Here is a 21,649-nt window from a genome sequence, read left to right on the forward strand (position 1 = left end):
ATAATGGAGATTAAATGAACACATACAGTGCCGTCTAACTGCAGAGGGAGAACAGACACACCCTGGTTACACGGGCTTGCTTTAGTGCTGCCTGAGTGTGGGCACAGGGCCCTGCGGCCCGGGTCCCTTTCTTCGGCTCAAAGGACTCCTTGCCTCGTCTGGTTATAAAGAGCCACGCTTCCACCTCCTTCAAGACAAAGGAAAACCACCTTGTGCATTTCTCTGTGAGCAGAGCGTGACTGGCGGGATCATTGCCCTCAAGCCTGTTCTAAAGTTATGACTTCAGTTTTCATAGTTTGGGTAAGGGAGTCGGGGAAAGCAGCTCTTGGATTTCATTGTTTTTTTTTTTAGGAGTCAAACATTATTCAGATCAACTGGAAGTGAAGCCTGCACTGGGCCAAGCCATTCCCAGCATGGCTCTGCCTGAACCTAATCCTGACCTGCAGCACCCCCGCCAGGCCCCCCTAGGCTGCCAGGAGCTGGGAATTCCTGCTGGTGCGCCGGGCAGGCAGGACTCAGGGGAGAGGAGACCAGACTCGTTTTTCCTTGTTGGTTAAGCCAAAGCTTCATGTTTTATTCTTAGTGTAATTATTTTAGTTGTCTGCTGCTCTAGCGGAATATCTAGTACCAAGGGTACAGCTGGCCTGTAAGGCACCATCATGTGAATCCCCAGAAAAGCCCTCTTTGCCCAGGTCATTTAAAAAGGCACCCTCTGTGGGCGGATGGAGCCCCTAGGCCCGGTGGCCTGAGCTCTGGTGACCCCAGCCCCATCCAGCCCTCCTTGGCTTTGTGCAGTGTGCAGACTGAACAACAGAGAGGCAGCCAGCTTAGGTTCTGTATTGTAGGCTCTAGAGAGAACCATCACTTCTGTATTAAAACAACACTCATGTACGTCAACTATATTTCAATTGAAAGAATGCTGAATGTTTAAATGCTCTCTTTACTGTGGGATTATCTTTTTCTTTTTTCAGTATACTTTTCTTTATAAAATCCCCAAAGAAGTATTATTAAAAATGTATCTTAAAAACGTACCAAAGTAGAACTTACCTTGAAAATCCTATGTTAGTTTTGATTTCATGTTTTGCTTTTCCCTGTGGTTTTCATTCCTAGATTTTAAAGGATAAGTGTTAACATTTCTTTATCTGAATCTTCTTCCTATCCTTGCCGCATCCCATAAAATTCCTGGGAAAGAGAATCAGCTTTACATCATCAAAGAGATTTTAAAGGATGCCTTCTTTGCTCCATGACTGTTTTGAAAGAAAAGACCAAGTTCTGACACAGCGGCCTAGAGAAATATCCCCATGGGGTTCTTCTGGTGGATGGGTTTCCCAGGTGGCTCAGTGGTGAAGAATATGCCTGCCAATGCAGGAGATGTGGGTTCGATCCCCTGCGTCGGGAAGATCCCCCGGAGAAGGGTATGGAAACCCACTCCAGTATTTTTGCCTGGGAAATCCCATGGACAGAGGAGCCCCGCAGGCTACAGTCCATGGGGTCACAAACAGCTGGACAAAAACAAGAAGGAACTCGAACAGGCACTACTGCGACCAGGGGAGTGAACCCAAATGCCAAGTGTCTATTGCATTAGGGAATAGTTGCTGTGTACCCAAAGTGTTCCTTAGGGCTGAACATTTAATTGGATGTTTCATAATTCCTGGAGACTCCACCAGTGAGCCATGAAACTCAGAGCGAAACCAGAGAGTTGCAGAACAGACTATGTTAAGAAGCCAGCTTCTCAGGGGTAATTACAGGATGCTTCATAAGGGTGAAAGCAATTCTCTTAGCTCCTTGCTGCGGGTGGGGTGGGGAATTGGTGAAATTCAGGCGCAGCGCCGTCGGGTGGGGTCTGACCTACCAGGACGCGTTGCCTGTACAACAGGCGGTGAATAAGCTTTTGTTGAACTTCTGGGGCGGGGCGGCTTTCACGGGCCTTCAGCTGTGACAGCTGACCCGCCCAGGACTCTGTCTCTTTAGGGGACAAACGCTTACAGGGAGCGTAGAGCCGCTGCGGAGGGGTAGGGGCGGGCTGGCAAGAACCAAGGACAGTTCTGCAGGCCGGGGCTCCTGCCCACTCTATGTAAACCGCTGGACGTCGAAGCTTGCTCCCCAAAGGCCGCCGCAAATACACATACATGCAGACTTAGATACACACTCGGGGAACACTTTCTTCTCCACTGGCTAAGGGAATCGGTTAGAGAGTGCGGTGCTTTTTTCACCCCAGGAAAGGCGGTCCTGGAGTTCTGGGCAGCCTTGCCGGGCGGCCGTGGGATTCAGGAGCTGCCTAGAAAGGGTGGGCGGGGGTCTCCACGACGTTCGCAGTCTGTCCTGGACTCCCGATTCGGAACCTCACCCCGGGGAGTGCTCGGAGGAGACCCAAGTAGAGGGAATGGAGAAGTCTAGTAGAGAGGTAAAAGTGGGTGCAGCCACAGCAACCAGGGGTCTAAGCGGTGGGGGAATCCGTAAAAAGACAGAACTAGTCGCCCGTGTGGACAGAGGAGCCGGGAGTCTAAACCCGGGAGAGCATGAATTCTGCCAAAGAAGGGATCGGTCTTCTTGGGGAAAAGGTGCAAAATAAGAAAAAGTGGAAATGGTGGCGGGGTGCGGCGCGGAGCAGGGCGCGCGGACACCCCATGGCCCCCTGGTGCTCTGGCCAGCGCGGCTTGTGCCGGCGGGACTCCCCACCCCACCCACCCCCATGACGGGCCGGGCGCCGGCCACCCGGCCGTCTCCCCTCCCTCCCCTCGCGCTGCCTCTCCCCCGCGCCCCCTCCCCCGCCGGGCGGTGGAGCCGCGGAGCCCGGACGCGGGCGCGGGGCGCAGGCGGCGCGGGGCGGGCGCGGCGGGCGGGCCATGGCGCGGGCGCGGGCGGCGGGCGCGCGGGGCCGGCCTGGGCGCTGCGGGCTGGGCGGGCGGTGCGGGCGCCGCGCGCTGCTAGCCTGCGCCGCGTGGACCGCGGGCTGGGTGCTGGCGGCCGCGCTGCTGCTCCGCGCGCACCCGGGCGTCCCCTCCGAGCGCTGCACCGACGAGAAGAGCCGGCGCATCCTGGCCGCGCTGGTAGGTGCCGCGGCCGCACTGCCCCGCGCCGCGCGCCCCGGGGCCGGGGTGGGACGCCCTCTGAGGGTCCTGGGAGCCGGGGACTCGGGCGCGGCCGTGGATCCACTGGGAGGGGAATCGGACACCGAGCGTGGAATGCCCGACGCGCCCCACCCGGTCTCCAGCCCCGGACTCTGTCCGGGAGTCCTCTGAGCGCCTGGGGGGACGTCTTCCCCTCTGTCGCCCAACTGGTCCTTTGTCCAAAGATGCTCTTCCTGCCCGACTGTTCTCCCGCCGGCCCCGAGACTCCGCTCCTAAGCAAGTTTACGGGTCCGCTCCCAGCCTTCCGACTCGGACCGCGGCGCTTGGGTCGGGCGGGGACCACGCCTAGGCCCCTGGGGTCCCGGTTCTCTCGCTCAGCTGCCGTTCTGTGATTCCGACCTGGGCTGCACCTCGCCGAGCCCCCTGCAAACGGCCAGTGGGGCCCCTTCCTCCGCGCGCCCCAGAGCCAAGGCTCTCCCCGGCGCGATCTGCGGGACCCAAGGCAGAGCGCAGTCCGGCGAGCGGGAGCGCGAGGGAGGCGGCTCGGACCCCCGTCGACCTCGGTGCTGGGGTCCTGCCTGCCGTCTACTAAGAGGTGAGGGCGGGGGCGCCCTTTAGACGAGATTCGCAATTAGAGAAAGAAAGAAACGCCCCCGCTGGCGGGCGGCAGCACTCACCGGGCCCCGGTTGCGCTCTTGGTTGATTCCAAACGTTGGCTCCTCCTTGGTTTCTCTGTTTGGTTGGGAAGATTAAGCGCATTAGGAGACTTGGATAAAACTACGAATCCCTAGAAGGAAAGCCATAAAAGGTGAAGGTAACGGGCAACTATTGTTGTATTGATTGATTATTCACTTCCCAGAACAGTGACCATCTAAGTATCTGGTGGGAAAAGGGATCTATTTTCTAAGAAAATTTCAAGAAACGCATGGGAAGCTTCCAGCCCAGTTGTGTACATATGGGTGAGCCTTTGGGGACTGTAGGATTTCAGAACGTGGTAGCATAAAGGCTTTGAAGTAATTTTTAAATTTTATTTTATTTATGGTTGTGCCAGGCCTTAGTTGGGGCATGCAGGATTGTTTTTCTTTCTTTTAGAAAACAGCAGCAGCTATATTTCAGGAAATAACCACCTGCTATGCAGGATCTTTGGTTGCTTGGCAGGTGAACTCCTAGTTGAGGCTTGTGGGATATAATTCCCTGACCAGGGATCAAACCCAGGTCCCCTGCATTGGGAGCGCAGTGTCTTAGCCGCTGGACCACCAGGGAAGTCCTGAAGTAAACGACGTTTTAAAAGTGAAATTGTAAAAACTAAAGAAATGAGGTGAAATGGGCAGGCTGAACCGAATCATTTTCCCTGATTCAGTCTGACGTGTCCTCATGAATGGATCATCTCACGTTGGTGAGAGGTGAGATACTCGCTGATTCCCTCCATCCTACCTATCAATAATCTATCATCTATCAAATTATCTGTTCACCTATACACTGGCATTCTATCAAGTTTTCTTTAAGTTACAAGAGCTCATTAGTTTTCTCAGTAACTCATCTAAAAATTCCTTTCACTGGTAAAGATTTTTTCCCCCTCCTTTTTGGGGAGACAGATTGACTAATTACAGTAAAAAATTAATAGTCTAGCCAGGATGGAACAGTCATTTACAAAAACAATATAGCAGTCTTTTTATGTTAAAATAAAAAGCAAACACTTTTTTCATTTCTTTATGTTTGGTTAAGTGAGAGAAGGCCTAATGGAAATTAAATAGCCTAGTATAACTTTAGTAATCACTAATCATAACTTTCCCAGCATTTCAGCTCATAAATTAAAACCAATTCTGTTTGGAGGCTGAACCAGTATATCTCCCGTGGCAGCCAGATGGGTCTTTTTTATTCCCAAGAGATGGGTAAGGAGAGGGTAACAGGTAGGAAGGCCAGAGGGTCCCAAGCGGTAGGAGGAAATAAAATTCAAGTGGCAGACGTTTTTTTCCCTTCTCTGTTGAAGAAACCCATTCTGCCTAACACTAACCTTTTATTTTCTTTTCTCAAACTTTGGGCTGATAATGGCTCAACAAACCATTATTCATGTCAATTGTTTTAAGGCCAGGGGTCAAGCCTCGCCTCTGACCCCAGATGGAAATCCTCTCCTGCGGAGGTCATGAACACATGGCTTGCAGCAACAAGCTCTCATCTCTGCCTCTGAAGGCTGGCAATCTTTCCAGCTGCCAAAAAAAACAAATTGAAGTAGCATGTCTGGCTGTCTGATTAAAGTTCACCTGCCCTGCTCTCACATCAGGGGCCTGATTTGAGGGGTGCCCCACCAGGAGGCCCCCTTTGAGGCTGCTGTTCTCAGGGTCCAACTTGCTCTCTCCCCTCTCCATCCTAGGTTTGCTGAGTGGAGCACTGGAGCTCCCTTTTGCCCAGCATGCTGGGGTTTGAACAGGACCCCGCTTTCCACATTGTAGATTCCGCCGGGCCCTGGCTGCCACGCAGAGGCGGGCATTGTGGCACCGTGCTCTCCCAGGACTGAATTGAGCCTCTGTCTCTCGGTTCTCCCAGCCCTTTCAATTCGCCCTGCCTGCTTTTTATCCTTCATAATAAACTGGCTGTTATTTTTCTCACGACCCTCCAGACTCTCATTAGCTTTCACGCTGAGTCCCAGGACACCAAAGGAATGGCTGCGGCTGAGCCAGTGGGAGCCCCCTTTTCTGGGGCAGAGCCAAGGGCCTTGTGAACCCCTGAGCAGTTCTGGGCCCTCCGGCCAGGCAGGTGTACCTGCTGGCTTGTGGCAGGCTGGAGGCTGTGGATGAAGCTGAGGGGCTGAGGCCCCTAGGTGCTGTGCCCCTGAGCCGCACCCCATCTCTGGAGGGGGGCCCCCACACACCACTCTCAAGAGGGAGTTTTGGAAGAGCCAACTGGAGTGCTTCCAGAGCTGATTTTGGGTCCTCCAGCTTTGGAATTTTCTAGGCAGAGGGCAGCCCTCCTTTTTACTGCAGCTTTTCAGCACATTGCATAATCAAAACATCTCTGTGAGGTTTCTAGAGCCCCGCTTTCCCAGGGAACTGTGTCAGGAGGCTGTGCCGGAGCGTTGGGTCTGACCGTTGATAGGCCTGGCTTCTGGTTCTGTGGGGAAACACTTCCTGGGGCGGTGGGGATGTGAGCAGTGGGAGCCGCGGATGCTCACAAGGGCCGGGCTCCGCGCTCAGTCCTTTCACACGTAATATTTTGTCTAATCTCAACCCCTGGGAGCCAAGTGCTTTTATTCCCCCATTTCACAGATGGTGAAATCGAGCCCCAGAGAGGTGAAGTAATTTGTCCTGAATCACACAGTGACTGTGCCGTGGAGCCAGCACGTGACTCTGATAGTAGAGACACGGTGACACCATTGGCTTCTCCAGCACTGAAAACCCTAAGGAACAGTTGGGCCTGGGCTTCCCCACCGGCTCAGTGGTAAAGAGTCTGCCTGTCAATGTAGGAGAGCTGGGTTTGATCCCTGGGTTGGGAATGATCCCCTGGAGAAGGGAATGGCAACCCACTCCAGTATTCTTGCCTGTAGAATCCCATGCACAGAGGAGCCTGGCGGGTTATAGTCCATGGGGTCACAGAAGAGATGGACGCTACATAGCGGCCAAGCAGCAACAACAACCCTCCCGCAGCACGTCACTTTCAAAGCATCTCAAAAAGTTTCCCACAGACTCTGTTATTCAGAAGGTTTTATGTCCCTTTCGGCTAGTTAGGTCTTGATGTGCTTTCGTTTAGTTGCCTGCATGTGGGATTTCTTTTCAACAGGACTGGCTTATCTGTCTTTGCTCTGATAAAAACCCTGGCCCAGGGGTACTGCCGCATCCAGGGCACTCACCGAGAAAGATTGTATCGCAGGGACTGAGCCAGCTTCCCTGAGCACTCTGGCCATGTCTGTAACGTCTGTCTTCTAAGCTGTCCAGGGGTCAAGAGGGGTTGCAGGGTGGTCTGGCTAATTGCACAGCGTAACTGTTCCGCTGGGGAAATCCACTGTGAGACATGAATGCTGCTAACCACATAGGAACTCAATGTTCCTGAAAAACAAAAAAGCAAACACACAAAAGAAAACCCAGCCCTTAGGCGTGACCTCTGATACCCTGTCACCGGTTTCTCAGACTAGAGAGGACAGGTTTTGTTTTTGCCTGAGAACCGTGATACAAGCTAGAGAGATTCTACTGCTGCTGCTGCTGCTGCTGCTGCTAAGTTGCTTCAGTCATGTCCGAGTCTGTGCGACCCCACAGGCGGCAGCCTACCAGGCTCCTCCGTCCCTGGGATTCTCCAGGCAAGAACACTATCCACCACCAAAACAACGCTTCCTACAAGAACTGGGGCTGTTAGGAGTGTGCATTCTCACAGTTGCACACAATCTATGAGAAATATGGGCTTCCCTGGCGGTTCAGATGTAAAGAATCTGCCTGCAACCTAGGACACCCAGGTTTGATCCCTGGGTCAGGAAGATCCCCTGGAGAAGGGAATGGCTACCCTCTGCAGTATTCTCACCTGGAGAATCCCATGAACAGAGGAGCCTGGCAGGCTACAGTCCATGGGGCCACAAAGAGTTGGACATGACTGAGTGACTAACACTATAATAAATACGAATTCATTGTTTCATTAATTTTTTAAAAAATGCCAGTTAAGTACAATGAGACTTTATTAACTTGTTTTTTTCCCAGCTTATCTTAAAATCTGATACCTGCAAATTTTGTGTGCTCACACATTTCAGTACAGAAGTGTACCTGTTCAAGCTGGTTCTTAGGAACTCCATCTATTCAGAGGAAAGTGATTTTTTTTTTAATGGAGTCAAAGTATATAAAGTACTTCTGTTGAGTTATAAAATTAGCTATCTCAGTAGGGCATGCTGCCAAGAAAATAATTTCTCTTCTCTAACATGATGATCACTTTTAGTTAGCCTGTAAACTTGTAATCTGTAAGTTTACTGTTTTTTAAGTGCTGAGTGCAGTCTTTCTCTGGGTTTAGTAAGCACAGTCTTGTATCCTGATGCTACAGACTCACTGAACACTGGTAACCACACGGGCCACAGAAGAGATGAATCTTACATTCTGTTTCTGAACAGCAGGGACTGATGTGCCCAAAGCACTTCATCATAAAAGAGGAAGACACAGAGCTGCTCTGTGCTAGCCACCTCATGTACACTTTGCTTCAGTGCAGACTCTCTCCTACGACAAATGAGGGGGAAACCCAGTTCATCACCTCTAGTAGTCGGCGGACCTGGCAGGGTTCTAGGCACCCAGCCCAGCCTCTTCCCTTCCTGATTCAGAGCATCCCCCAGGCATCTGGGAGGCAGGCTTATACCTCAACATGCTGATCTTCAGAAAACCAGCCAAAATTAATGTAGCCCTCCACAAATCAGTAGCTGTTATCATTGTTCAGTCGCTCAGTTGCATTCGACTCTTTGCCACCCCATGGACTGCAGCACGCCAGGCCTCCCTGCCCTTCACCATCTCCCGGAGTTTACTCAAACTCTTGTCCTTTGAGTCAGGGATGCCATCGTCACCAGTAGACGACATGCCACATTTCCTGCAACGCTTGTGTGGAATTGCCTTCTAAATGTGCAGGGGTGAATCTCATATAGATTCGATTTGAATTCAGTTTCACGGACGCGGTGCTGTGGGGAGCCGGTGGTGGGGATGGCATAGAGACTCAGGGCGTGGGGGGCTTACTGGATGGAACCCGGGTGGAGGGGGGGAAGGACTCCGAGTGGCAGGTGAGGCGGCCTCCTGGGGAAGGCGGAGTTGACCCTTGCGGGGGGAGGCATTTTGTCCGCTGTGGCCTCTTGGCAGGACACACACTGGCACTTGCTCTAACCTTGCCCAACTGCCTGGTCCTCTGAACACACAAGCGACTTTGCACGTCTGGGCCCCCACGGAGGTGCTTCCCTGAGCTCTCCCTCCTCGTGTGCTAAGCAGACTGCAGCTCACCTTTCAACACTGGGCTCAGGTGCGTCCCCCAGAAAGATGCATCCCCGGCCTCCTGCCTTCTAATGACCAGGGCCAGAAAGGGCAGGGGGGAGCCTTTCACGCGAACTGCCAGGGCCTCTGCACCTGTGACCTTGGTTGACCTTCACAGGTCTCCCGTGACACAGCATCATCCTCCCAACATTACAGACTTGGAAATGAGCCACGTGCCAGCCCCAGGTACAGCCTGGAGGCAAACCCGGTCTGCCCCAGAGCCGAGCCTGGCCTCCTTCCTTTTGTGCTTCACCCTGCTGTCATTCGGGAGTCCTGGAGGCCGTGACCTCGCTGTGACTCCTGAGCCCGGGTCTGTCACTGGATCGTGGCCCAGCTCATACACAGCACTGCTAACTGGAGGGTGACCAGCGGCGGCTGAAGCAGCTTGCCCATGGCCACTCCCTGCCAAGGGTATCTCTTGCAGGCAGTGACAATTTTGTTCGCGGTTCCAGATGCAGAGAATGAAGGCCCCAGGGGTCACACCTGACCTTCCGGGCTTCCACTCGCGGCGCTGTGGCTGGGCCAGGCCACGTGTGTCTTCTCCCCCAGGTCCCGCCCCCCTGCAGGATTCTGATGGTCAGGACCCACCTCTTGCCCAACTCGGTTCTATCACCCACTTTTCTTTCTTTTTTAACAGTTCTGCTCTGTCCCTCGTAGAAAAGCACCTTTGATGACACTACAACTTTGATGACAACCTAAAGATGACTATGGGATTGCATTAAACCATTTTGGAGCTACTCAAAGGGGATGGGGGCCTTATAAGACAATCGAGAAAAAAAAATGTTGCCTTTTCTTATCAGGCTTATTACAGAGGTATGAAACTGTAAACACCAGATAAAGTAGGAAGAAGCTGCAATGAGTAACATGAACACCCCGTATTATTTCTTTCACGTCTTTCTACTCCTGAGACTCCATCGTTTAAACCTTTCATCCCCACTTTGCATGCATTCTCAGTCACATCAGTCGTGTCCGACGCTTTGCGACCCCATGGACTATAGCCTGTAAGGCTCCTCTGTCTATGGGCCTTTCCAGGCAAGAATACTGGAGTGGGTTTCCATGCCGTCCTCCAGGGGGTCTTCCTGACCCAGAGATTGACCCTCATCTCCTGCATCTTCGGCATCCCAGGAAGATTCTTTACCACTGAGCCACCAGGGCAGCTCCATCCCCACCTTCCCTCTAAGATTATCCTGAAAGGGCTCAGAGGAGCTGGAATGGGCAGGTGCTTTCCTGCAAGGCACTGCAATATGGAAGCGATTCCAAACAGAGAGAGTCTGCCACTCACAGGGTCCTGACCCTCAGCTGCTCCTCTCAGGACCCCAATCCTGGAAAGAGGGACCAGGATGAAGAGTAAAAGGAAGGCATTTGACCAAAGTTGTGTTACATTAAATTGCAAGATGAACACTGCATTAAGCATATTTAGAACAGTTTCGTGGGTGTTTATGAATACAGCTGCATTACGGCTGTTGGTGTTCCAAAGACGAAAAGCCGGCAAACAGGGTGGCGTTGTTCCCAAGCTCCAGGATCAGGACTCCATCACTTGCACCTTTGAGTTTGGCAAGTGTGACACCCCCGCCGCCTAATACAGTGTTTGGAGATCTAATGCCGGGCAAAGGAGCACCAGCGTGCAGGAGTGCCCTCAGCAGGAAGCTGGGGGTCAGGTCAGACAGCGTGGCTTGGGCCTTTTGGACTGTTGTCCAGTTACTGCCTGAAAGGGTCCCTAAAATCCAGATACTTGTTTTAAGAACCAGGAGTATAGCTTTTTAATAAACATTTTGGTCATATGAACAGTTCTCTGAGAGTAGTTATAAAGATCCACCATCCCTTGGCCAATGCTCTGCAGCCAGGCCTGTTTTGGAATTCATACGGTTTGGGGTGTTAGATAATATGCAGAATATATATTTATACCTTCTGGTGAGCATGAGGATATGCCAGTAATCAAACAGATCCAACTAAATAATTCTGTAGCAAAGTGTATGCAAAGTCACATGTCAAATACATTCAGACTATAGGTAGCCTCATCTTCTGGGTCAGGTTTGACACTCCATGAGAGTGAATGAGTCATGAAAAATTTGTTTTCAGGGTCTTTTGGACTTTGGGATTGTTCACATATCCAGGCATGATTGGAGGTGCATTACCTGACTTGAAGGATCTGTTATAATCCATTGGGTTAATAAAGCCAAGCAGCACAGAACAACCAGAAAGTCTGACCCGCCTTTGCCCATGTGGAAGGAAGATGCATTGTGGGGAACAGGTGGGCTCAGAAAATATGCTCAATCCCTCATAAAAGTGGGTCCAGAGGTTTAGGTTTCCTTAAAAAGATAAGAGAACAGAGTCACACGTTCCCCTTTGAACCAGTCTCACAGCAGTGTCTCCTGCTCCTCTACTAGGTCTGAAGGGCAGGGCCTGGATGGACCATCTTCTTAGGAGAGGTGTTTACAGTGTGGTAGGATTGGGGGGTCACCACTTCCCCCCTGCGGGGCAGGAGGGCCTGTGAGCCCCAAAGCTTAGGAGAAACTCCCCTTCTGAGGGCCCCTGAGTGCCTTCCTCACCACCACCAGGAATCCAACACCCTCTGCTTGCAGAACTCACCCCGCGGGCTGATCTTCTGAAGGCGCCGCGGCCTCCGCGTAGGCCTGCGGACCCTGCCAGCCTCCAGGCCTGTTCTAAGTCCTGCTTCCTGCAGCAGCCGCTGTTGAGCGGTCCCAGCTGAGGGGTCGTTCCTGGAGTCACTCTCCAGGGCTGGCTGTGCTGTTCTTGGCAGGGGGCAATTAAAAGCTCTCCAGGTGACCCCTATGTGAGCCCAAGAACCGGGAACCACTGGCCTGGTTCCGTCCTTCCACTGACAGTCCAGGACACCGAGCCGAGAGGCAGACGGCCTTTGCCAGCATCACCCAGCTCAGCAGGAAGGATGGGGCAGGGGCGGGTCAGTGGGGGGCACCTGCTTCCTAAGACCTGGTCCTGGGCCTGATGGAGAAAATAACAAACGTGAGATTCTATCACAAACCTTTCACTTCATAATTCCTTTCTGCCCCGAGTAGCCCTGTGGTCCGCATGCCTGAGGGTTCTCTCCGGGACTGTCAGGAGCATCCTGGCGTGGGGTCCAGCCTCCGTGGGGTGACCCGTGTCCCTTCCTTCCAGTGCCAGGACTACCGGGGCGGCGCGCTGGGCGGAGACCTGTGCGAGGACCTGTGCGAGGCGGGGCAGCTGCGGTACCGGCGCTGCCTGTACTACGAGCGCGGCAAGAAGGTGCTGCAAGCCGACTGGCGCGGCCGGCCGGTGGTCCTCAAGTCCAAGGAGGAGGCCTTCTCCAGCTTCCCGCCGCTCGGCCTCCTGGACGGGCAGCCCGAGGCCGGCGGCCAGGACTTGCCGGAGGCTGAGCTGCTGGTGCTGGCGGCCGGGGAGGCCCGGAGCGCGCTGGGCCTGGAGCCGGCCGAGGGCGGCCTGAGCCGGCTGGAGCTGGTGCGGCGGGGCCCCCCGCGGCGGGGCCAGCTGGCCAGCCTGTGGGCGCTGCTGCAGCAGGAGGAGTTCGTGCTGCTCAGCCTGCTCCGCGGCCGCAGCCCGCACGCCCCGCCCGTGCTGGGCTCCTGCGGCCACTTCTACGCCGTGGAGCACCTGGCGGCCGGCAGCCCCGGCCACCGCGCCCTCTTCCCGCTCGGCCCGGACGGCGGGCGCCGCGGCCAGGCGCGCGCGGTCAGCGGCGTGGCGCTCAGCTTCCTGGACATGGTCCGCCACTTCGACCACGACTTCGCCCACCGCCTGCACCTCTGCGACGTCAAGCCCGAGAACTTCGCCATCCGGAGCGACTTCACGGTGAGGGGCGGCTGGGGGCGGCTGGGGGGTCCGCGGGAGGCGGACTTCGGTCCGGGGTGGGGAGGGGATCCTAGACCAGAGGGATCTGAAGCCCCCGGGAAACCCTGCGGCGTGATGCCACCTTCTGGCCTGGACAGCTCCGACCTGCCGGACCTTTGGGGGTGGGAACCAGCTCATTTAAAGGAGGAAGGCGCCTGGCACCCGGGAAGGGAATGGTAAGGCAAGCCGCCACAGCAGGGGCTCAGTGCGTCTTCCTCTACTGCCGCCCTGGTTTCTCCCAAGTAGCTTAGCCCCTTCCTTCTTGGGGCTAATGCGGCTTCAGGCGGTGAAGAATCCGCCTACAATGCGGGAGACCCAGGTTCGATCCCTGAGTCGGGAAAATCCCCGGGGCAAGGAAATGGCAACCCAGTCGAGTGTTCTCGCCTGGGAAATCCCATGGACAGAGGAGCTTGGAGTCCATGGGGTCGCAAAAGAATCGGACACGACTGAGCAACTGCACTTTGAGGAGATGGGGGAAGGCTGGCCTTTGGGGGCTTGGGGACAAAGGTCCAGGGGGCGGAGACACTGGTTTCCAGCCATGCACACTCCATCACCACAGGCCACGGTCTCTAGTTCGGTCTCTAGTTCTTTCTTCTGGAGAGGTTCTAGTCTGTTCCCCTTCCCTGGGTAAGACTTCTTCCAGAGGGACAGCTCAAAGTTTGCTTCTTTATGCAAGAGAAGATTCGACCCCCCGTGGACACGGCAGCCTCCGTGCTGCTCTGCAAGTGGCAGGTGAATTTTATGTCCCACTCCAGGCTGTGCAGTTTAGTCACAAAGTCCTGTCAGACTCTTTTGCAACCTCGTGGACTGTAGCCATCCAGGGTCCTGTGTCCATGGGATTTCCCAGGCAAAAAATAATGGAGTGGGTTGCCATGCTCTTCTCCAGGGCATCTTCCCAAGTCAGGAATCCAACCCGTGTCTCCTGCGTTGGCAGGCGGATTCTTTACCACTGAGCCAGCAGGGACGCCCCCACTCCAGGCAGTGCAGGTGTGCCAAGAATTAACCAAGGTGTGGAAGCAGCAGGAAGACTCAGACTCTGGGGGTGGGATGTAGCCATCTGGGTTTGGAAGCCAAGCCCTCCAGGCGATTACTGATGTGCTCAGTGTGAGAACTAGTGAGCTAGGGGACGGGCAGATGGGCCCCCCTTTGGCCCATGTTGCAGTGTTGCCCAGGTGGGTGGAGGGTGTGTCTCCCAGGTAACCTGTAAGAACGATGACCCACAGTCATTCACTTTTTTCAGGTCCTCCCTTTCGGGTCTTGAGAATTTGTCCAGTGGTTGCAAATGAACTAGGAACCCCTCTTTACTTCTTGCTCTCAAACTGCTGCCAGAAAGCACGCTTTTCAAACAGATTTCCACAGTCTTAAGTAGAGAAGGAAGTAATTCTCACCAGTCCTTTCCAGTCTGATGCTAGGATGGAGTCTGATGATGATGCAAGTTAGGTAATTTTGTGCAGGAAGAACTTTAAGATTCATCCTGATGTGATCTAAAAAGCCTTGCACAGGTTTTTCTGCTCATTTTGTTACTATTCTTATTGTAGGCGCATAGAGTTATGCTTCCAATAGTTGTAATCCATTCTACGATTACACTAAAAATTAGAAAATACATCTGGCTCTTGTTGGGAAATGAGACGGAATCAGAGCTGGAAGAGAGAAGTATCAGAGAGTGGAAATTCCACCAGGGTCCCGGAGGAAGCTGAGGAGATGACCAGGGATTATCAAAAGAAGAGAAGGGTCTTGCAGCTCCAAAAATAAATTATGAAAGACAGTAGACTCATTATTGGTAAAGAATCTGCCTGCAGTGCAGGAGACCTGGGTTCAGTCCCTGGGTCAGGCAGATCCCCTGGAGAAGGAAGTGACATCCCACTCTAGTATTCTTGCCTGGGGAATTCCATGGACAGAGGAGCCTAGAGGGATGCAGTCCATGGGGTCGCAAAGAGTCGGACACAACTTAGTGACTAAACCACCACTGATATATTTTTAGTGTATTAACCAGGATAAATAATGAAACGAGCTATTCTTTTGGCTAAGGAGATAGAGAAAATCAATTAAAATGATAATTTCTGTTGCAGTGCCTGAATTAGTAATTAGGCAAAGCTCTCAAATAGGGAAAAGTTCCCTGTTTATTTTTCCCCTTATTCTCCACATATCTTGAAATAAATTATTTTCCCTCCTCTGTTTTACTGAATAATCCCCACGAAACTTTACTGCCTTCTGGCATCAATCTTGAAGGAAGAACAGAAGCAACAAGCTGGGAATGTGCCTTCTGACTTTGCATAGATTTGAGGAGAAAATGAACCCTTTTTTGAGATGCTACCAAAGGGAGAAAGCTGGTATGTTGAGGCTGACCTGTGAAGGCTTGTGAAATGCCACAGACTCCATCAAACTCATCCAGTCTTCTAATAGCTCTTTAATACCTTGAAGCTATACATTGCCTGATTTGGGAAGAGTCCAGGTTTTCTCAGGTTTGAGCTCATCTTTTTGTTTTTTTCCTTATTCAGGTGGTGGAGGAAGATCTGCATAATTTAGACATTCTTTTTTCTGGTTTTGAAGCCTTTTGGGTTGAAGCCAGGAAGATAAAATCTGAAATTGCAGGGGGTCATCACATTTTCATGCTGATAGTGGGACTTAGTTTTTGATGCTGTTGCATCTGGGACCATAGGTATTGATCCTAATTCGACCACTTTGGCCCTGCCACTTGCCCCTGTCAGTTGGAAACCAGTCAACTCAATAACAGGCCATAAATAGACAAGGTCCTTGTTGCCCACCTCATTCTCCCCATCACACCCTCGACCTGCCCCTTGAATGTAGTTTTCGTTTGTTGCTTATATTCATAGGAATAAGTGACCTGTGTCTCGTAGCTTTTATATTCCTGAGCCTTGAATGTCAGAAGCCAAAGTGGTAAAGCAGTGGAGGGGGAAGTCAATTCATTTGTAAGAACTTTCAGAGATTCAACATTAAGATCTGAGAAAACTTTCAAAGCTGCAGAGCGATCCTGGTCCCACGTTCCCAACTCTCAGTGACCACAGCGGTCCTTCTGCAGTTAAAGCCTTGCAGTCCGGCCTGTGTCAGCAGCCGTGCGTCCCCAGCACGGCCCGGCCCTCCTCCCTGCGGCCAGAACCCCACGCCCCGCGTCCTCCTGATGGCCGTGTGCTGTTTAACTCGCAGGTGGTGGCTATCGATGTGGACATGGCTTTTTTCGAACCTAAAATGAGGGAAATTCTCGAGCAGAACTGCACGAGGGATGAAGACTGCAATTTCTTTGATTGTTTTTCAAAGTGTGATCTGCGAGCGCACAGGTGCGGGGCCCAGAGAGCCAACAGCAACCTGCAGGTAAGCGGGCCGTCCTCTTGGGGTGGGGGGGCCCTGTCCTTTGGGGATGCTGTCCTCTTGGGGGGGCCTTGTCCTCTCTGGGGGGCCCATCCTCTCAGGGGGGACCCTGTCCTCTCAGGGGGCCTCTTGGGGGGGCCTTGTCCTTTCTGGGGGGCCATCCTCTCGGGGGGCCCTGTCCTCTCTGGGGAAACCTTGTCCTCTGGGGGACCCTGTCCTCTCTGGGGGGACCTTGTCCTCTGGGGGACCCTGTCCTCTCTAGGGGTGGGGACCGTGTTCTCTCCAGTGGCCCCTGTTCCTCTTGGGGGGGCCCTGTCCTCTCTGGGGGGCCGTCCTCTCAGGGGCGCCCTGTCCTCTCTGGGAGGCGGCCATCCTCTCGGGAGGCCCTGTCCTCTCTCGGGTGGCCCGTCCTCTCAGGGGGGACCTTGTCCTCTGGGGGACCCTATCCCTGGGGGGGCCCTGTCCTCTCTGGGAGGACCTTGTCCTCTGGGGGACCCTGTCCTCTGGGGGGGACCCTGTCCTCTGGGGGTTACCCTATCCTCTCTGAGGGATCCTGTCCTCTCTGGGGGAGGGGACCGTGTTCTCTCTGGTGGCCCCTGTCCCTCTTGGCAGGGGCCATGTCCTCTCTTCAGGGAGGGCCCCTGTCTCCTCAGGTCCTCTGCCCCCCACTCCATGGCTCCTGCTGATGTACCTGGAGGTCGTCACCCTCTCCCCACCACCTGGGCTCAGTGCGTCCAGTGAGGGCGGGATAGGGGAGATGGGGATCGTTTGTTCTTTGTTGTCTACCTGGGGGAGGGGCTGTGGGCCAATTGACCCCAGGGGGCTAATGGATGGTGCTCCCAGCACGGCCATTACTGGGTCCCCCACAACCATGGGGGTGTCTGTTCTCTCTGGGCCTAATTTCTACATCTACACACACACACACACACACACACACACACACACACACACACAATGAGTACTTCTTATATCAAACTAAACTCCAGATGGCTCAGATACTTAAACCTAAAAAATGAGACCCTACATGTTCCAGAAAAAACTAGGAAAACTGAAGATACCCTAGAGTTCGGAAGGCCTTTCTAAGTACAGAACAAAGCTCAGAGGCTCTAAGAGGAACAACTGACACATTTAACCATCTTACAAAAATCCCCATGGCAAAAGCAAAACAAAATTACAAAAAATATGAGAAAATTAAAAGTTAAATGAGAAAACTGGCAAACTGTCTGCAACTGCTCTCACAGATGAGACTAGAGGACAGAGGTGGCCTTTATCCCCAGCTGCAGAGATTCGGTGTCCCCCAGGATCATCCTTGGCCCACCAGACATGCTACAGTGTGGTTACCCCACATCCCAGGATCAGTCTAGTGACTGGTCAGAGGGGGAGGGGGGAAATGCAAAACCCAGCCCCTTTGGCCTCTAAAAGGAACAACTCTATAGGTCATCCCAGCATCAGAAGTTCACCTTCTCCCTCAGTTTCATGGAAAGACGGTTCCTGAGAACGCCCCTCAATAAATCCCTGCGTGCAAACCTCTATCTTACAGTCTGCTCCGAAGGAAACCAACCTAAGCAAGGGGCCAGTGTCCTTAATATGTAAAGAGCATTTACAAATCAATGTGAAAAGGCCAACAACCTAACAGAAATGTGGGCAAAGTATATCAACTTGACCAGTCACTGGAAAGGAAGAATAAATACTTTCAACCTGACTGATAAGAAGAGTGATACAAATCAAATAATTTTTCAATTGACAAAAATAAAAGACAACACACATTGTTGAGGGTGTTCTTAGTGTATGTTGCTGTGAGAGTGTAACTTGGTGCAAATTTTATGGGGTCAATCTGGTAATATCGGTCAGAACAAAAATGTGCATACCCCTTGGCCCATAAATTTCATTTCCGGAAGTTTTAGGCATATTCAAAATGAAAATGACATCTGAAAGATATGTATTGCAGCATTTTTCATAATAGCAAAAGTTCATGAGCAACCTAAATTTCTATCAGCAGGGAACAAGCTAAATAATTTATGACATGCATCTGAGGTACAGTCATTAAAACAAATGGAATAGCCTTATAGTGATTTGGAAGGTCTCTCTGATATTTGGTTAAATGGAAGCTATAGAACAGTGTGTGTGATATACTCCCATCCATGTAAAGTAAAAGAAAAAGGAAATGCATGAAAAAATAACTCACCAGAAGGACATTCAAGGGAGTGGGTGCCTCTCAGAGCCGAGAGCTGTGTCTGGTTTTTTAGGAGTTGGATGGAGCTTAAGATTAAAGCCTAATTGGTGGGACATTTTCAATGTTTACACCTGAAGATGCATTATCAATTCAAAAGAGAAATAAGAACATTTGTTTTTAAATAGGATCCTCATCCTTGCAGTGATTAATAAATGAAAGTCAAAATTATTTGTCTCCCATGAAACAGTAGATCTATAAAATTGAGGCATTTGTTAAATGAGTCTAATATAAAGTGTGATGTAGAAAAATAGAGCAGAATATTAATTATGCATGAATTGTGCTCCATGCAACAGGGAGAAAACCAGGAAGGCTGTAAAACAGTGAAACAGCATGTTTAAATTGAGAATTTAAAGAGATCTTCAGCCCCAGTAAATTTCATACCCAAGGAGAATTAAAGACTATGAGAGAGAGACTTCACTTTTACTTCTCCTAAAATAAAACGTCTTAAAGGCTTCTTGGGCTTCCTGGGTCAGGAAGATCCCCTGGAGAAGGGATAGGCTACCCACTCCAGTATTCATGGGCTTCCCTGGTGGCTCAGATGGTAAAGAATCCACCTGAAATGCAGGAAACCTGGGTTCGATCCCTGGGCTGGGAAGAGCCCCTGGAAGAGGGCATAGCAACCCATTCCAGTATTCTTGCCTAGAGAATCCCCATGGACAGAGGAGCCTGACAAGCTACAGCCCAAGGGGTGGAAAAGAGTCTGGACGTAACCGAGTGACTAAGCACAGCACAGCACACAAAGGCGCCTTTAAAGAACCTGCAGCCTCTCCCTTCCAATATACCTTTTTCCCAGGGAGCTGGAAAGTACTATCACATTCATATATCCCTTGTCACCAGAGTGTCCTGTGGCCCTGGGGACCACCTGCCAGGTGGTGATGACTATCACTGTCATCAGCCTTGAACTAGAAAGTGAGGCCTGTGACCGCAGGGCTGGCAGCCTAGGGCCGCCCAGGGCCTACTCCTTAAACATGGGTTCCCGGCTCTGATTTCCTGCTACAAGTTCCTCGATGGTCTCTGAGCATCACCTGCAGCTTCCACCGCGACATCTCCGCCCCTGCGGGGCAGACTTCCAGTCTCCAGTGGTGCTGCGCGGCTGGGGTTCTGGGAGAGTTCCCCCGGAGGGACAGGTCGGGGAGGGACCCCCCCCAACCCAGCCAAGCCCTGAGCTGTGACATCCGCCTCTCTCCCCCAGGTGGTCTGCGACAAGATCTTCCGCCACTGGTTCTCCTCGCCCCGCGGCAGCTCCGCGGTGTCCAGCCCGCTGCGGGGGCAGCTGCGGGCGGCAGTGCAGGAGTGCGCGGCCCCCGGGGCCCAAGGCGCGCCCCGCGTGCTCGGGAGGCTGCGAAGCCTGCTCCAGGCTGTGCTGCGGGAGCTGCGGGACGGCGAGGAGCTGCGCCCCGGGGCGAGGAGCCATCCGCGCGGGGACTCTCACCGTGGGACCCCTGGCGCTGCTCGGAAGGCCCCAGCCGGCCTCAGCCATCACCCCTTCGAGTGACATGAGGGAAGGGTCTGGCGCCGGGGTCTCCCCTGTGCGGGAGCAGGAGTGTCCACGGGGCCCTGCAGACCCCCAGTGCAACAGCGTGTACAGGAGTGTGCGCATGCATGTGCACAAGTGTGCGTGAGCACATGGCCGTGAGAGTTGTGCAGGTGTGTGGATGTGTGTGAGCAAGTGCGTGTGAGCAAGTACGTGTGAGCAGATGAGTGTCTGGGGCGTGTGCTCCTCTGGGCCTGGAAGGTGCTGTCTCTGGCGGGTCCTGGAGCCTTGGGCCTCCCGAGCAGAGTCACCTTTGTTTTGGAATTGAAAACAATAAAATACACAAGTCTGGGCGCTGTAGTCTGTACTCTGAGCGTGTGGAAGCACAGTTTATTCTACTTTTCGTTTAGAGGAATGCATGGCTTTCCTGGATTGTAAAAGCAGGAGCACCTCTTATCTCAGTCCGTCTTCCCTCAGAGCAGGGCCTGCAGGCTCGGTGTGCTCGGGGGCAGGAAAGCCAGGTGAGACCAGGCCGCAGACCTAACGTCTGGCATCTGTGGGCAGAATTACTTCTGGTGGGCTCCTGACCACGGTGCTCTGTTGCAAGAGACCAAATGGGGGGAACCACATCCCGGTCTCTCCCTGGTTGGGCAGCTGAAGCCAGGCCAGACGTCTGTCCATCTTGGGGACACATAGTTCTAGTCTATGGGGAGACATATGGGGACTGTGAGAGCTCAGCAAACAACCACAGGCCACCCTCAAGATTAATCCAGAAAGACGCCAAGAGAGGACAAGGGATTCTGTTGAAGGTTTACAAATAGGAGACTAGTTAATCTGAAGTTTTAAAAGATCACTGTTGTTTAGTCGCTAAGTCATGTCGACTCTTTGTGACCCCATGGACTGTAGCCGGCCAGGATCCTCTGTCCATGCGATTCTCCAGGCAAGAATACTGGAGTGGGTTGCCAGGGGATCTTCCCGACCCAGGGATCGAACCCATGTCTCCTGCATTGGCAGGTGGATTCTTTACCACTGAGCCACTGGGGAAGCCCCATACTCCAATAAAAGTTTTTTTGAAAAACTAAGTTGGAATATTTGGGCTGACTTGACTTCTTTGTGGGCTCCACAGTGGCACTGGAGGTAAAGAACCTGCCTGCCAATGCAGGAGACATAAGAGATGCACGTTGGATCCCTGGGTCGGGGAGATGCCCTGGAGGAGGGCATGGCAACCCACTCCAGTATTCTTGCCTGGAGAATCCCATGGATAGAGGGATTGTGGGCTGCAGTCCATGGGTCACAAGAGTCGACATGACTGAGCGACTTAGCACACACAACTTCTTTGTCCTTTATTTTCCCCAACACAGACTAGAGAGGAGAAGAATGTTATGCACCATACTTACCAAGCAAGAGTCAGGACAAATGGTCAGTTCCAATTTTCACAGTGTATTAACACAAAAAGTACACAAGTAAAGCATTTACTGAGTCATCTATGAAAAGTGAAAGTGGCTCAGTCATGTCCAACTCTTTGTGACCCCATGGACTTCTCCAGGCCAGAATACTGGAGTGGGTAGCCTTTCCCTTCTCCAGGGGAGCTTCCCAACTCAGGGACTGAACCCAGGTCTCCTGCATTGCATGCAGATTCTTTACCAGCTGAGCCACAAGGGAAGCCCAAGAATATTGGAGTGGGTAGCCTATCCCTTCTCTAGTGGATCTTCCTGACCCA

The 21,649-nt window shown here is 52.7% G+C and overlaps 1 protein-coding gene across 1 annotated transcript; it reads left to right on the forward strand.

Annotated features, from left to right (window-relative positions):
• The first annotated feature begins 2,787 nt into the window (after positions 1–2,787).
• Positions 2,788–20,296, forward strand: DIPK1C (divergent protein kinase domain 1C). The gene is made up of 4 exons (XM_070361552.1): positions 2,788–3,050; positions 12,185–12,856; positions 16,061–16,225; positions 19,648–20,296. Exons 1-4 carry the CDS (start codon positions 2,847–2,849, stop codon positions 19,948–19,950), a joined length of 1,344 nt encoding a protein of 447 aa, XP_070217653.1. The 5' UTR covers positions 2,788–2,846; the 3' UTR covers positions 19,951–20,296.
• Positions 20,297–21,649: the final 1,353 nt, after the last annotated feature.

The sequence above is a fragment of the Bos mutus genome, chromosome 24 (genome assembly GCF_027580195.1).
Source record: "Bos mutus isolate GX-2022 chromosome 24, NWIPB_WYAK_1.1, whole genome shotgun sequence".
NCBI lineage: Eukaryota > Metazoa > Chordata > Mammalia > Artiodactyla > Bovidae > Bos > Bos mutus.

Coding starts and splice junctions, on each gene's coding strand:
- DIPK1C (XM_070361552.1), top strand. CDS start 2,847: ATGGCGCGGGCGCGGGCGGCGGGCGCGCGGGGCCGGCCTGGGCGCTGC. Junction 3,051..12,184: donor GGCGCATCCTGGCCGCGCTG/GTAGGTGCCGCG, acceptor CCTTCCTTCCAG/TGCCAGGACTACCGGGGCGG. Junction 12,857..16,060: donor CCATCCGGAGCGACTTCACG/GTGAGGGGCGGC, acceptor TTTAACTCGCAG/GTGGTGGCTATCGATGTGGA.